The following is a 15630-nucleotide window of genomic DNA, read 5'->3' as shown; positions in this document are numbered from 1 at the left end:
GCACCCCCTTCGGGGACACTTCTCCTTCCCAAACCGTGTTTGTCCCGGGGTTTATCAGACGCCGGGGCACGGAGCAGCCTCTGCGGGTGCTGGTTTGAACCAAGCCAAGGTGGTGACACCAAACCCTGCCCAGCCGCGCCGCGGGTGGGCTCCATGGCACGGCAGGGCCGGCGTCGGGGCCACCAAAGCAAACACGGGGTGGATCTGCCTGTCCCTGCGCCAGCGCTGCTCCAGGCAGGGAGAACAAGAGCGCTCCTTGTGCAGGGCAAGGCGTGGACAAACTGTCAGGGCTCAGCCAGCGGCACCCGCGCCCAGAGGCTCATAGGGGTGGGGGGATTTCAAGGGTGCTGGGGTCCCAGGGAGTCACAGCCAGCCCGGGCAGTACCACAACTCCTCCCTTCCCCAGCCAGGAACCTACCCCTTCCCCAGCCCTCCCCAAACCCAGACTCCTTCTTTCCAGAAGACAGGACAGCATCCAGCTTGGCAAGGGCAGGCTGAGCTCCAGCCAGCGTCCCTGGGCAGGCAGGCACTGGCTGTACTGGAAATGCCAGGGAGAGGGGAGCGTTGGGCTCTGGCTGATTGCTGAAGAGATTGTGCCACTGCTGCTGCCCCACGTCAGCACTGCAACAGTTAAACCTGGTTTTGAAGGGAAAGGAGAGGGCTGCGTGCCTCCTGCACTGCCCTGACACAACCCCGGGATAAGCAAGACGGAGCATGGGAATCCCGGAAAACCCAGGGCATAGGAGGGAAGAGGCACAAGCCTTGGCAGGGGAGAAGATGGCTGTTATTTTATTTGCAGCACCCTGAAGTCATCACTCTTTCCAAGCCCTTGCAGACCAGGCAGCTCCTGCAGCAGCTTCCAAGCCAACACAAGGGCCAGCTTGTTCCAGGTCGGTGGCACCAGCCCCAGCCCAAAACCCAGCCTGGAGCCCCACCAGCAGCAATGCAAGAGCCCAGGAGGATCCTCACCCACCATCCTCCATGCCCAGGGAGTCACAGAAGGCTAATGATAGGGGTCTGCATCCCAAATAGGGTGTCCCAGTGCTCTCCCCACTGGACCAGCCCCAACGCAGTGTGGAGCTCAGGCCGGGATGTGCACAGGTCAAGGGGCTGTGTGCAGCACCCCACATGCCTGGCAAGAGGAACCAAAAGGGGCCAGGGGTCTCCTGGCACTGGGATGTTAACACCCACAGCCATGCTGTGCCATGGGGCACTGCCCAGCACCCTGCCACACTTTGTCTGTCCTTCCCATCTCCTTCCCTCTGTCCCATGGCCAGTGTGGCAGGGGGGGAGAAGTACACAGCGGAGCTTGGCACAGGGGCTGCCCCATCCCCACAGTGCTGTGGGTGGGGGGACCCCTCAGTTCTGGGGATGTGGGTCCCAATCCTGGCTGGAGACATGTCCCTGGCTTCCCTCCAGGAGGATGACCATGACAGTGCCCTCCTTTGCCACAAGCACAGGGCTGCCATTACCCAAAACCACCCTCTGGCAAGCCAGCAGTGCCTGCACTGTCCCCAGAGCCAGATTCTCCAGCAAGGGCAGAGGGGCAGGGTCAGTGCATGGGCTCACAGGCTCAAAGTGCTGCACCAACCCCATTGCAGGCTCTTCTTGGCCGCATCTGAATGGGCACACACCATCCTTAAGGATCCTGGGCTTCAGTGGGGCAGGGGGGACCTGCCCTTCTCCCCCACGCCCCACACTGGGCTCTCTGCACCTGGCAAGTGCCCATCACTGGTGTATCTGGCTGCAGAGCTCGTGGTGGAAAGCAACAGCAGAGTCCAGCCAGTGCCCACTCCCAGGTGCCGGCTCTGCTGGGTGCCGTGTCCCCATCCCATGGTCAGCACGTCCCACGAGGGCCCTTAAGAGATGACACAGCAGCACTTTCTACAGTGGGAGCAGCGCTTGCAGCACCCGCATCCCCCACTGGCCTCCAGCTCCTGGCTTTTGGGTGGATTGTCCAGGGTGACAGTGTAGAAAGAGCTGGACAATTCCCTGTTGGGCATCCTCAGGCTGGCATAGGGGTTGTAGGGACGGGACCAGGACTTCTCCGTGGAAATGGCTGGGCTGTTCCAGCTGCCAGCGGGATCCTCCTTCTCCTCCGTGTAGGTGGGCACAGCTGCAGGGTTGGCGATGACAGTGGGCTCATCCTTCAGGTAGCGAGTGATAAAGCTTTGCTGGAACTGTTCCCGTGGGATGTTGACGCTGGCATAGGGGTTCTCCAGGCTGACGCCACGATCCATGTCCCTGCTTGCTGTCAGCACATGGGGCCTGGCTGGCATTGCCCAACTCCTGGTGAGACAGAGACCCCCAATAACCCAGTGTGCAGGGGGGTGTCAGAGCTGGGATTGCTCTCAGTTGAGGGGAAGGGACCTCCAGCAGACTCCACCAGTTTGGGAGCAGGGTGCAGAGCTGTGGTCCCCGCTCGCTGCCAGCCCAGGGGACTCCACAGGCAACCCCGATGCTTGTGGCCCTGATGGCAGAGTCAGGAGGGGAGGCAAGGGAAGGGTGACACAAGGGCAGGGAGACATGGGGTGGGCAAGTTGCTGAGGGGCAGAGCTGAGGCTGGGTGGAAGACCGGGTGCAGACAGGACAGCGGAGTGGGAGCCTCTGGAGCGGTCAGGCTCAGAGGTGGGGGCAGCACTGGGGAGAGGAGTGGGGAGAACGGGAGCGCGGGGGGAAGAGAGGCAGAGGCGGGGGAAGGAGGAGACTTGACCGCGGTATGGAGAGGGGCAAGCGCCGGGGCAGGGACTGGGGTAGGAGCGGGAGCGAAGGGGAACCGGGCTGGGGCAGGGGCCGGTCCGGAGGAATGGGGCAGGCACCGCGCTGGGCACTCACCGACCGCGGCTCCGGCCGCTCCGGGGCCGCTTCTGCCGCCGGCAGCGCTTCCTCCTGCACGGACCGCCCCGCCCGGCACCGCCCCGCCCGGCACCGACCGCCCGGCACGGCCCCGGCGGCCAGCACCCGCCTCCGTACCCGGCACCTACCTCCGGACCCAGCACACACCGACCCCGGCACGCACCCACCCCGGCACGCACCGACCCCGGCACAAACCGACCCCGGCACAAACCGACCCCGGCACGCACCGACCCCGGCACGCACCGACCCCGGCACGCACCCACCCCGGCACGCACCCACCCCGGCACGCACCCACCCCGGCACACTCCGCCAGACCCCTGCCTGCACTGGACACTGGCACCAGGAGGGGGCACAAGGAACTGATCACCGATATCAGGCGTGGGGCACTGGACAGAAGCAGGGGGCACTGGACAGGGGGCACTGGGCAATGGGAACTGGACACTGGTCAAAGGCACTGGACACGAGGCAAGACAATCAGTACTGAGCACCGTGCCCAAGCACCAGCACTGTTGCTTTGGGGCCCAGATCCTGGCACAATCCCACTGTCAGGAAGTCAGTGTCCCTGTCCCCACCACCAGCTGCCAGGGCAGGGAACTCCCAGACTTGGTGCCCGTTTATCCATGATGTGGGAGAAAAGGGTCGAAGCTCCCTGAGGCTGACACAGGGCTGCTGAGCTCTGAGGAGGAAAGGGGGATGTTGGTGTAACCTTCAGCACACATCATCAGCCTTTGGAGGCAACCCTGGCCGTGTTCGAGGCCAGGTTGGACACAGGGGCTTGGAGCAAGCTGCTCTAGTGGAAGGTGTCCCTGCCCGTGGCAGGGGTTGGAGCTGGAGGAGCTTTAAAGTATCTTCCAATACAAAGCAGTCTGGGATTCTGTTATTCTATGACACCTTGTCTTTAGGCAACAGGCAGGTGTCCACCTTGGCCTGGTAGGGACATTGTAGGTCCCTACAGACAATGTAGTTGCTCCTGTTCCTGTTCCTTGCCAGGGAACCTGGGTTAATCCAGTCCCCATTCTGAGGCCCTTGCTGAGGCACTGCTTCCAGGGATGTCACTGCTGTGCCCATGGCCGGGGGAAAGAAGCTGCTAGGGACACTTGGCCCAAGGACAAGTTGGCCATCAGGAAACTGAGGCTGGAAAGGAAAAGATGCCCAGATCTGGCCAAGGAGAGCAGCAGAGGAGGCTGGAAAGGCTTTCCCAAGACAAGGCTGCAACCAGCCCTGCAGAGCTGGCACCGGAGCTGGCGAGGAATGGCATTATCCAAAAGGTGCCTGGAGATGGGAGCTGCTTCAGTGGGATGCCAGGGAAGGACATCACCTGGGATGGAGGCACCTCAGATTAAAGCTGACACCCTGCTAGGGGAGGTTGTACTGGGTCCACAGCCCCAGGCAGCAGCACGTGGATATCCCTACCCCAGAAAGCTCAGCAATGCCAATGGGTGAGCTTCATTCAGAGCCCCTTTGGGGGAGGAATGGTTCTGAGGACACAGGGTGCCATTGCAGGGTCTGGGGGTGCCCCAAAGGGCCGGATATGCAGCCTCACTGTGAGCAGAGCTGCATGAGGCTGTGCCTGGATACCTGCAACAACAAAACAAATGAGCAAGTCCTGAGGTGCTGGGAGGAAGAGGAATCACTGCTAGAGAGTGACACAAGGACATCCCTGTGCAGGCAGGGACAGGCTGTGAATGGGCAGGGCTGGCATTGCTGCTGGGAGGATGCTGGGAGGATGAACAAGGGGAGGGTGCTGCACATAGGTCAGGGCAATCCCAAACACAAATGTAGGCTGGGCAGGGACTGGAGCAGCCCTCCAGTCTGGAGGAGAAGGGCTCCACTGGAGAAGGACTTGGTGGTGCTGGGTGAGGAGAAGCCCATCCTCAGTGTGTGCTTGAGCCCACAACCCCCCCATGTGCTGGGCTGCACCCCCAAAGTGTGAGCAGCAGCTCAGGGAGGGCATTCTGCCCCTTTGCTGTGCTCTGGGGAGACCCCCCCTGCAGTCCTGATCCAGCTCTGGGGCAGCAGCACAAGAGGGATGTGGAGCTGTTGGAGAGAGTCCAGAGGAGGCCATGGGGATGCTGCGAGGGCTGGAGCAGCTCTGCTCTGGAGCCAGGCTGAGAGAGCTGGGCTGGGTCAGCCTGGAGAAGAGAAGGCTCCTGAAGGGGAGACCTTAGAGCAGCTCCAGTGCCTGAAGGGGCTGCAGGAAAGCTGGAGAGGGGCTTGGGACAAGGGCCTGTAGGGCCAGGCCAAGGGGAATGGCTTTAACCTGCCAGAGGGGAGACTGAGCTGAGCTCTTAGGCAGAAGCTCTTCCCTGTGAGGGTGCTGAGGCGCTGGCACAGGGTGCCCAGAGAAGCTGTGGCTGGCCCATTCCTGGCAGTGCTCAAGGCCAGGTTGGACACAGGGGCTTGGAAGGTGTTCCTGCCTGTGGCAGGGGGTTGGAACTGGAAAAGCTTTAAGCTCCCTTCCAACCCAAACCATTCCAGGATTCTATCAACTACAGCAATCGCATGAATGCCTCAACATCTTGGTACTTCACACAGCAAAAAAGGCTTTATATTGTTAGAAAAATAACAAACCAGAAAGCCACGGGCATGTCCCGCCACTGGGCACCCTTCCCCTCAGACAGCACACGTGTGCACCAGGGGCGGTGTGGAGTTCCCCAGCCCCAGGAGTCTCCCAGACACCAGGACACAAAAACCTCATGGAGACATCGGTGTTTGTTGAGTATTCCCCCTTGGCTCCGGGGAGCTGCAGTGCCGCGCAGCAGGCACATGAGGGTGTTGATGCTCTTCCCAGCCCAGCAGCAACGCTGCAGAGCCGGGTTTCCTGGAGGGAAAGGTCTTGCCGTCAGCGGGGGAGCCGCTCGGTGAGAGCCCTCTTCTGCTGGGACTGAAAACTTGTGTGACAAGAAGGAGAGCTCGTAGGTGGTCGGTGTGCGAGCAGGGAACGGGATGAGTTGGGCCAGTGCAGTAATTGGAAGCCAAATCCCAAATTCAGGCTGTATGAAACAAAGCCAGATGGGTGGAATGATTTCAACTGGGACACCACAAGGGTCCCTCCGTGAGCCCCTCTGCTGTGTGAAGTCTTCTCAGAGGCATTTGCCTTAATTCCTGGCTGCCTCCTGACCAAAAAGCAGAGGAAGGGGGATGACTGGGCGGCCCAGGGAGAGGAAGGCATTACTGGGGTGAGCACTGGCAAGTGGAACCCTATGGGGTTGGTGCCACCAGGCCCAAGGACTCAGCTGGGCGCCCAGTGAGCAGGCATGAGGGTGACACGGAGGGGACTGATGGTTCATCGCTGAGGGGTGATGTAGGGAGCACAGAGCAGGGATGGGGGATCTGGGGGCTCATGGCAGCTGTAGGAGCTCATGCTCTGAGCCCATCAGCAGCACATCCTCATTTCCAGTGCCCCAGCATGGTACAAAAGTCAGCTCATGCTCCCAGGGCTAGGCTGGGGGCTTGTGCTCAGCATGCCATCCCCAGCATCCTGTACAGCACACGGGCACAGCCCAGTGTGGGCAATGAGACCTGCCAGCCTCACAGCCATGTCCCATTGCAAAGGTCCTATTTGCAGCCCTGCACTGCTGGTCTCTGGTAGTCTGCCTGTGGCATGCAATGGGGTGCCCCAAAGTATGGTGGCAGCTTTCAAAGCCAAAATGGAGCCTTGATGTGACCAGCACAAGCTGCTTGATGAGAGGGATTGCCTGCAGTGCCAGGATGTGTCCCATCTTTTGGGTAAGCACATGGGCTGCAGACACCAGGGGGGCCCTGGGCCATGCACCCATCCTGCAGCAGGCCCAATCCTGCCCTCGACACCAGCACCTGTGGTTCAGGTCTGTACCAAGAGGCAGCACAGGCCTATCTATAACCCCCTCGAGGCTCTGGTGCTCACCCTGTACCTGCCTCCCTGGCTCAGCCGTGTGCTGCGGCAGGGTGAGGATGCTGCAGAGATGGATCTATAATGCCTGGTGTGTTTGGGCTCCTCCAAGCCTACACTGCATGTCACCCCTACATAAAATCATAGAATTCCAGACTCATTTGGGTTGAAGGGACCTCAAAGCTCCTCCAGCCCCAACCCCTGCCACAGGCAGGGACACCTTCCACTAGAGCAGCTTGCTCCAAGCCCCTGTGTCCAACCTGGTCTTGAACACTGCCAGGGATGGGGCAGCCACAGCTTCTCTGGGCACCCTGTGCCAGCGCCTCAGCACCCTCACAGGGAAGAGCTTCTGCCTAAGATCCAACCTAAATCTCCCTTGTTAGTTTAAATCCATCACCCCTTGTCCTATCGCTATATTCCCTGATAAAGAGCCCCTCCCCAGCATCCTTGTAGCCCCCCTTCAGACACTGGGAGCTGCTCTGATGTCTCCACGCAGCTTCTCTTCTCCAGGCTGAACAACCCCAATGTTCTCAGCCTGTCTCCATACGAGAGGTGTTCCAGGCCCTGATCATCCTCGTGGCCTCCTCTGGACTTGCTCCAACAGCTCCATGTCCTTCTGCTGAGGACACATGGAGGATGCTCAAGTTGTGGTTGCAGAGCCCAAAGCCCTGGCAGGGGATGCCGCATTCCTCAAGGATAACGGGTCCGGTACCCAACCCGGGGTCCGGGCTGGCACTGCTGATCCGCATGGCAGGAGCTGCTGGCTCCTGGCTCCTGGCCCGCTGCCTGCGCCCCTGCAGGCCAGCGCCGGCCGCAGGAACCAGCGCTGGAGCCTGTTTCCTTATCGCCCTCCGGCACTCACCCTCCGCGCGGCTCTCCCGCGGCTCCCGGGCCCGGGTCACGCCGGGGCTTGGCAGCGGCGCGGGGGAAGCGCATTGTGGCTGCCCACTGCGGCCCTGCGGGAGGAGAAAGCAAGGATTTCCTGGCCTGGAGCGGGTCCTTCCCGTCCCCTCCCAGCAGCGGAGCGGGGCGGCGCTGAGGGTGGGCTGCTCCCGACGGGCTCTGCACTGGGAGCCAGCGGCTGCCCTGGTACAGAGCTGCTGTGAACGTGCAGGCAAGGAGGAGGCAAGGAGAGAGCCGGGGCTCTCTGACTGACACCGTCCCCCTCCGACAAAATTCCCCCCTCCCCAGCTCTGTCCTACCCACAAGCAGAATCCCTGCTAGGGTAGAGCACAGAGCTCTGTCCCCGTGTCCTCCTGTCCTTCCACACCCCCAGTGCTTGTGTCTCTCACCTGTAACGTGCCACAGGGATGGGGATGGTGCAGGGGGGCCTCGTGCCATTGCGCTTTAGGAAGAACAATTCACCCGTTGCCAACCTGAGCCCAGCAACCATAGCACATCAGTGCTGTGGGATTTGTGTCCAGTGAGCCATAAGCTGCAGCTCCCTGCTCAGAGCCAGGCAGCAGCAAACAGCCCAGGATGTCTCCCAAGGCTAAACACATGCAGAAACCTGGAAAATCATAGGATCACAGGCTGGTTTGGGTTGGAAGGGACCTTCAAAGCTCATCGAGTCCAACCGCTTGAGGTGAGGAGAGACATCTTCAACTAGATCAGGTTGCTCAGAACCACATTCAAAATGGGCTATAAGAGCCCCAGTGCATGGGCACAGCCACGGCCACAGTTTTCTCTCTGCAAATGCCATGTCTCCTTCCTGTAAATGAAGCTGGTCTGAGGTGAAGGCAGCTCCTGGCACCCACCTCTCAGTGGCCTCCTGCAGGCACCGCTTTTGCTTTCGCTGCAAATCGTCACCCTGGTTGATGCTGCAGTTTCTGCTGTGTTGCAGCGACATGGGGACCTGCACGGTGACTACACCTGCAGATGGGGTTTTGGGGACAAAGGGCCAATTTCCTGCTATTTTTCCATGACCCAAAGTTCCCAGCCCTGGGATGCCCCCAGCACTCTCCAGGCATGTCACCCCTCTCCAGGCATGGACCATCCCCAGCATTTGCCATCCTCCTCATGGATGGACCGGGGTTGGCACCATCCTGCCCCAGTGAAGGCTTTGCCATGGCCATGCAGGGATGCTCCCCTGCTGACCCTGCCCAGCGCCCCGCTCCCAGCTAAGCCCTTGGCTCCAGCTCTCTCCCAGCAGAGGCCTGGTTTCTGTCCTGCCGTCTGCTTGTCCTTTCACTGCAAACAGTCCCCGTTTGTTTGGCTCTTGCTGCCGGCTGGAGCTGGGGCCGCGTGCCTGGCCTGCGGGTGCACAACGGCTCCTTGTTCACGGCCCCTCTCCTGCTCACCCCTTGCCTGCTTTAGCAATTATCCCAATTAGCCGTGGCCTCTCCTTGCTCCCCGGCTGCTCTGCGCACCCGCATCCCTCCTGCTCTGTGCTGGTGGGCACCGCCAGGCCAGTGGGACGTGGGCACAGGGGTGATGGGTGACGGCTTCCCAGGTTATGCAAAACAAGTGTTTGGGCTCCACGCTGGATCCCAGGGCTCTCCTCAAACCTCCCTGAGGCTAGAGCAGGATGAGGAGGCTGTGCCTGAACTGCTGGTCAGCTCCAGAGGTGCCAGCCCTGTGCCACTGGCATCTGCCACTGCTCTTTCAGATCACCCTGCTGGGTGCTGCCCGTGCTGCCCCAGCCACAAAGGGTGCCCTCCCTCCTACTCCCTCCCAGGGAGCATGGGTGCCCCCAGCCGGCTTCCTGCAAGCCATGGCCCACGTGCGACCACAGCCACCGCGCTCCCACAGCCCCCAGCTCGTGTGGTTGAAGTTTCCATCCACTGACGTGGGCTGGGGCTGATGTGCAGCCCTGCGGAGGGGCTTCCGCAGCGCTCCCCAGCAGGGACGTGTTGTGGGGAGACCTTCCCCAGTGCCCTCCTGAGCCCCTGGGGAGCTGCTGGGTCCTGGAGCATTCCCGACAGCAGAGCCCAGCAGGAGGAATGAAGTCATTTGTTCCTGCACCCTGGCAGTGGCTTCTGCATCCCCCCAGACCTGAAATCCAGGGCAGGTAGAGCCCCATATCCTCTCCCTATACCATGGCCCTGAGCCGTGGGCAGCCTCAGCATGGTCACTGCAGCATAGTGTCAGCATGGGCAGACAGCTCCTGCCTGCTCTCTGCCATCAGCCCCGCACCGCAGCACGGAGGGGACGCAGCACCCCAGCAGGGTCACACCAGGCAGGGCACTGGGGCTGCCACTCCCGGGGTGGCCCCGAGCACCCATCTCTTGCTGACAGCAGCCCCGGGCTCCCGGGGTTTGATCTTTCCCACTGGAGCCACCTGTCTGCTCCAATCTGTGTCTGTGGTGCTGCCAAGGGACGCGAGCACCAGGCTCACGCAGCCTGGCACGCAGCAGCCCCGGGCAGGCAGCCCCTGTGCTGGTGAGGAGCTTCTGCTGGCCCCAGCACGCGGGTGTGGGTCAGGGTCCTGCAGAAAGCTAGGGCCTGGGTGAGCTCTGGAAAGTGGGGGCTCCCCAGAGACCCCTTCTCCTTTGCTGAGGGGACAGCTTACATTGAGCTTGCTCCCAAAACCGCACCTTCTTCCCCATCCATAGGTCCACAGCGGCTCCAGAGCATCCTGGAGGACTGCAAAGGTGCTCTGCACCCTACACAGCTTCCTGTCACTCCCAAACCCGCATGTGGCTCCAACAGACAGGGACGGGGCTCACAACTACAAATCTCTCTGGTTACCCCTGTCCTGCCCTTGTGACAAAGCACAGTCCCCAGTGGCATCCCAACAGCATTCCCAGCAGTCTGGGCATGCCGCATACCCTTCCAGGCTGGAATGCCTGTTTCCATTCCATGGAAAGACATCACCCCATGCTACACCATGGATGGAGCTAGCTCCAGTGTGACCACTTGCTTCCCCACAGCCTGCATGGAAGCACTGGGATGCAGCAACCCCTTGATCCCTTTTGGTGCTCCTCCAGTCACTGGGCAGGGTGTCCTCTATGGAGGAAAAGGACGGTCCACGAGTTCCTTGTGTAGCATCCCAGGACAGCTCCTAGTGCTAAATATATTGGACAGGCCCTTGACTGACCAGGAGTCAGGGAGAGGAAAGGGGAAATGAAAGCCCCAAGGCCAGATGGTGCTGCCAGCCCCAGGAAACCTCCCCAGCAGCCTGTGCAGCACCCTGAGAGATGCAGCCCCCTCCCATGGACCCTCTGCCCAGGGCTCTGCAGGGCTCCCAGTTTCCACCCAAAATGATGCCAGGCAGTTCAGCAGCTCCTGTGCTTCCCTGTGCCTCCCCCTTGCAGCCGCCCATCCCCACGGCCACAGGCTGCTGCTCTTCCCCCAGCTGAAGCTCTCCCCACCACATGCACAGAGCAGGAGATGTCTCAGGTCCTCGTGCTCAAACCACACCAAAGGAGCCCCAACAAGTGCGGAAGCTGCTGAGCTGCAGGAAACTGATGCTGAGCTGGAGCAGGAGCTCCGCTGGGGGCAGCTCCCAGCCATCACCCACACAGCTCCCTGAAGGGTTACAGACATGAAGGGAAACCAAAACCCCGGGGTCAGCACTCAAATGCATAGAATCATGGAGTGGTTTCAGTTGGAAGTGATCTCAAAACTCCTCCAGCTCCAACCCCTGCCACGGGCAGGGACACCTTCCACTAGAGCAGCTTGCTCCAAGCCCCTGTGTCCAACCTGCCCTTGAACACTGCCAGGGATGGGGCAGCCACAGCTTCTCTGGGCACCCTGTGCCAGCGCCTCAGCACCCTCACAGGGAAGAGCTTCTGCCTCAGAGCTCATCTCAGTCTCCCCTCTGGCAGGTTAAAGCCATTCCCCCTGGCCTGTCCCTACAGGCCCTTGTCCCAAGCCCCTCTCCAGCTTTCCTGCAGCCCCTTCAGGCACTGGAGCTGCTCTCAGGTCTCCCCTTCAGGAGCCTTCTCCAGGCTGCCCCAGCCCAGCTCTCTCAGCCTGGCTCCAGAGCAGAGGTGCTCCAGCCCTCGCAGCATCTCCAAGGCCTCCTCTGCGCTCTCTCCAACAGCTCCATGTCCCTCTTGTGCTGTTGCCCGAGCTGGATCAGGACTGCAGGGGGGTCTCACAACTCTTCTGGTTAACTTCAAATAACATACCTAGGTACACCGCCACAGTGCTCCAGATAGGAGCATTGGTTGCCCAAGCTGAGCGGAAGGGTTGGCAGGAGACCCATGGAGACTTGCAGACTGCTCAGAGCAGGGATGGGAGAGCACACTGTGCCCCTAGGTCCTGCTGGGAGCCATGGCACAGCCGCTGTGGGACAGCAGGATCCCACCACCCGTGATGAGGCCGTGCTCAGCGGCCTGAAAAAGCTGAAATTCTGCTGCAAAACCAAACCTGTGCTTCCGAGCTGCTGCCGTAGCCAAGTCAGCACCCAGGGGCAGAGCAGCAGCTTGGGCACCTCTGCCCCCTGTCCTGTGCTGGCCGGTGTCTCAAAGGGCCATGCAGCCAATGCGCCTCCTCCTCCTCCCTGACCCAGTTTGTGCCTTGCTGCTGCATCCAGGCCAGAGCAGCGCCAGGTTCCAAGCGCCGGCAGTGCCCGGCTCTGACAGGGAACCAGCAAAGAACACGCTAAATGTCATCACGATTACGTCTGCCCCAGCCCAGCCAGCACCAGGGCTGCTCCTCCAGCCCTGCGCCCGCCCAGCCTGGAGGAGAAGGGCTGTGAAGAGAGGCCATGTGCCAGCTCCGGTGCATGCTCTGGTTTCTACTGAGCCTCACATCCCTCGGGCTCTGTCAGACCCAGCGTCAGCTGGGTGGGAAGGGGGAAGGTTTCTGCAGAGCTGCCATTTCGATATCTGGGCCACCCTGTCCCGTTTTGCTTGGGCACAAGGTGTTCTCTAAAGGACATGGGTGTTCCTTGCACCTTCGCACCCCCAAAATGTGGCTCTGGATCTTTGTGGTCGCCCTCTGCCTGAGGCAGCAGCCACCAGGGAGCTCCAGCTCTCCCCATCAACCCCTGGTAGTATGGCAGGACCAGGAGGGAGTTTCTGGTGGGACTGGTGTTGTGGGATCAGCAGCAAGATGTGAAACCCTCCTTGCCTTGGGAGTCCCTGGGGCTGTGCATACATGGGGCAGGGGGAGAGGCAGCTCCTAGGTGAAGAAAGGGTCTCTGAGCAGAGTGGGGGACCCCACCTGCTCTGCAGGGACTGTAGTTGGTCCCACTCCCATAGGGCAGTCCAGCCCCCAGCTCAAAGCATGGCCAGTCTATTGCTCTGGACCTCATGCAGGGCATCTCTAAGGCTGGAGATCCCACAACCTCTCTGAGCCCCCATCCAGTCTTTGGCCTTCAAAGTGAAAATGCATTTCCCTATGTAACTATAGAGAAAAATAGCTGGAATTTCCCATGTCCCAGCTTGTGGCTATTGATCCTCATCCTTTCTCTCCTCCCATAACTATGGAGACCAATACATTTTCCATGAATGTTCTCTTCTGACAGCTGAGCAACCTGAGGTCTGCAGGCAGGGAGATGGTGGGGAGGGGAATGAAGGTCACCACATTCCAGGAGAGGAGATGCTCTCTCTGTCCCTGCTGCCTTGATCTCCCCCAGCCCATGTACATCCCTCCTCCTCCTCCTTGTCCTCCTGCCCTCGGGGCAGCACCAGTAAGGTGGGCACCCACTTCACACCAAGGGCTCCCTGCAGTGGCCACAGTATTAATCACTAAACTGAGTGAATAAGAATATACTCCTTGGGATGTGTTTAGGCTCTTGGAACATCCATAACCTTCAAGCTGGGCAGACCACTGTGCATTAGGTCTGTCATGCCATGGAGCATAACTCCCATAGTCTCAAGGTTTGTATGTGACAGCACATGGAAGAGCCACAGGCTTTAGACACTTTTGAAGATCTTCTGAGCATCATTTTTCTCATGGAGGAGTCTCTGTAGAGGGCTTTGAGCCTAGAAACGACCACATCCAAACCATCAGTGTACTGGGACTTGACTGCAGGAGCATCAATGGTCAGGTCCTGACCACCACCAACCCCCACACTTCTGATTCAAACAGCAACCAGAGGAACCAGCTCTGCAGCAGCTGGTTGCATCCTTAAACAACCAGCTGGCAACTGATTCTGATGGTTTCTTGGCAGACTGTTAAAGAGCATCCTTCCTGCAAAGTGGTGTTTGCATTGCCTGGGTGAGCTGCACATCGCTGGAGCTGCAGGCAGCTCCTGCAATGGGTTTGGTGGAACTGCTTGGAGATAAGAGGTGTGAGAACTGCCCTGCTTTTCTCTCTTGCTGGTGTCTGCACTGGGCTCTTGTGCGGGGTGATGCCACCTCAGCCAGGCCTGGAGGGTCTTAGCTTTGGGAGGGTGGCACTTGGGATCCCTTCTCCTGGTGCTCCAGGGAGGAGGGACAATCTCCAGGGGATGGAGCATGGAACAATGGAGCACTGAGGATGAAGAGACTTGATGTGGAGCATGGGTGCCACATCCCCATCTCTGCAGGGCTGGGTCACCCTGGGGTGTCACAGGAGCCAGGGCCCGGCTGCTATGGTCCTGCTGTTGAAGCTGCTCTGTGAAAAGCTGAAGATGAGCTCATATTTTTGGTGGGTGAGTTCTCTGTGTGCTGAGTGATTCACCAGCACAAAACATGAGCGTGGCAAGAACCAGGCTGGATTGTGGAAAGAGCTGGTGATGTGTGCAGGACCCGGTCAAACGAATTATGCAATGGGAGCAGCAAGCAGTACTAAGGAGCGTTGTGAGTCACTGCAAAAGCACCCAGGTACTGCTGCCAGAAGCACGGACAGCAGAGTGCGATGCCAGTTGTGTTGAAGCACCAAGAGAGGAAGGAAACACCCTGTGAGAATGGGTCCTGCTCCACAGGCGTTATAAATCCAGAAGGGCAGTAAAGGCCTGAGTGTGCTCAATGACTGAACTGATGATGGCTGATGCAGATGATGAGGGAGAAATGTAGGGTCAAGTTATCTCCTGGCATCACCAATCATCTAAGCGGAGTTGCAGCAGAGACTGGCCATAGGTGTTATAGAATCACAGAATCACAGAGTGGTTTGGGTTGGAAGGGACCTTAAAGCTCCTCCAGCTCCAACCCCTGCCACGGGCAGGGACACCTTCCACTGGAGCAGCTTGCTCCAAGCCCCTGTGTCCAACCTGCCCTTGAACACTGCCAGGGATGGGGCAGCCACAGCTTCTCTGGGCACCCTGTGCCAGCGCCTCAGCACCCTCACAGGGCAGAGCTTCTGCCTAAGAGCTCATCTCAGTCTCCCCTCTGGCAGGTTAAAGCCATTCCCCTTGGCCTGGCCCTACAGGCCCTTGTCCCAAGCCCCTCTCCAGCTTTCCTGCAGCCCCTTTAGGCACTGGAGCTGCTCTCAGGTCTCCCCTTCAGGAGCCTTCTCTTCTCCAGGCTGCCCCAGCCCAGCTCTCTCAGCCTGGCTCCAGAGCAGAGCTGCTCCAGCCCTCACAGCATCTCCATGGCCTCCTCTGCACTCGCTCCCGCAGCCCCAGGTCCCTCTTGTGCTGCTGCCCCAGAGCTGGATCAGGGCTGCAGGGGAGCTTCATCCATGCTAAGAAGTCTCACCAGATGCCTGGCCTAAAAGAGATGACCAAACCCAGAAGGAACCATCCTTGGGCTGGCCTGAACCTGGAATGTTGCTGCCCCCCAGGGACCTTGCAGCTTCACCCACCAGCTGCCTCTGCCTGGAAATCCACCCTCCCTGTTGACAAGATTAGCAGTTGTATTTTTAATCTTACAGTTCCTCTTACTGGATTAGGGATTTGGAAACGACTTTGCCTCTAGTCCCTCTAAGTGTAATTCTTTGATCTGCTCACCTGCCAAAAGCAGTGTGAGGCTGCTGCTGTCTGGCACCCTAACAGTGTCAACCAGGGATTCCCTTAATCCTGCCCATCCTCCCTGGGTCAGGTTTTGCTTACTTCCCTGCTAATGCTCCTGAGTGCGGATAGGAAAAAC

The 15630-nt window shown here is 59.8% G+C and overlaps 1 protein-coding gene across 2 annotated transcripts; it reads right to left on the bottom strand.

The window, feature by feature from the left end:
* Positions 1-771: 771 nt before the first annotated feature.
* On the bottom strand, positions 772-8223 carry CYSRT1 (cysteine rich tail 1). 2 transcript variants are annotated; one of them, XM_062615990.1, is made up of 2 exons: positions 8020-8223; positions 772-2289 (listed from the first exon to the last, which is right to left on the bottom strand). In XM_062615990.1, exons 1-2 carry the CDS (start codon positions 8118-8120, stop codon positions 1860-1862), a joined length of 531 nt encoding a protein of 176 aa, XP_062471974.1. In that variant the 5' UTR covers positions 8121-8223; the 3' UTR covers positions 772-1859. The 2 variants fall into 2 exon arrangements, with proteins under 2 accessions (XP_062471974.1, XP_062471975.1); XM_062615991.1 differs by lacking the exon at positions 8020-8223 and adding an exon at positions 7590-7809.
* Positions 8224-15630: the final 7407 nt, after the last annotated feature.

This window comes from Pezoporus occidentalis, unplaced genomic scaffold, assembly GCF_034315485.1.
Source record: "Pezoporus occidentalis ecotype Australia unplaced genomic scaffold, CSIRO_AGI_Poc_V1 ctg187, whole genome shotgun sequence".
Lineage (NCBI taxonomy): Eukaryota > Metazoa > Chordata > Aves > Psittaciformes > Psittacidae > Pezoporus > Pezoporus occidentalis.
Note: the sequence above shows the minus strand (reverse complement) of the source record. Positions and strands in the feature narration are given on the sequence as shown.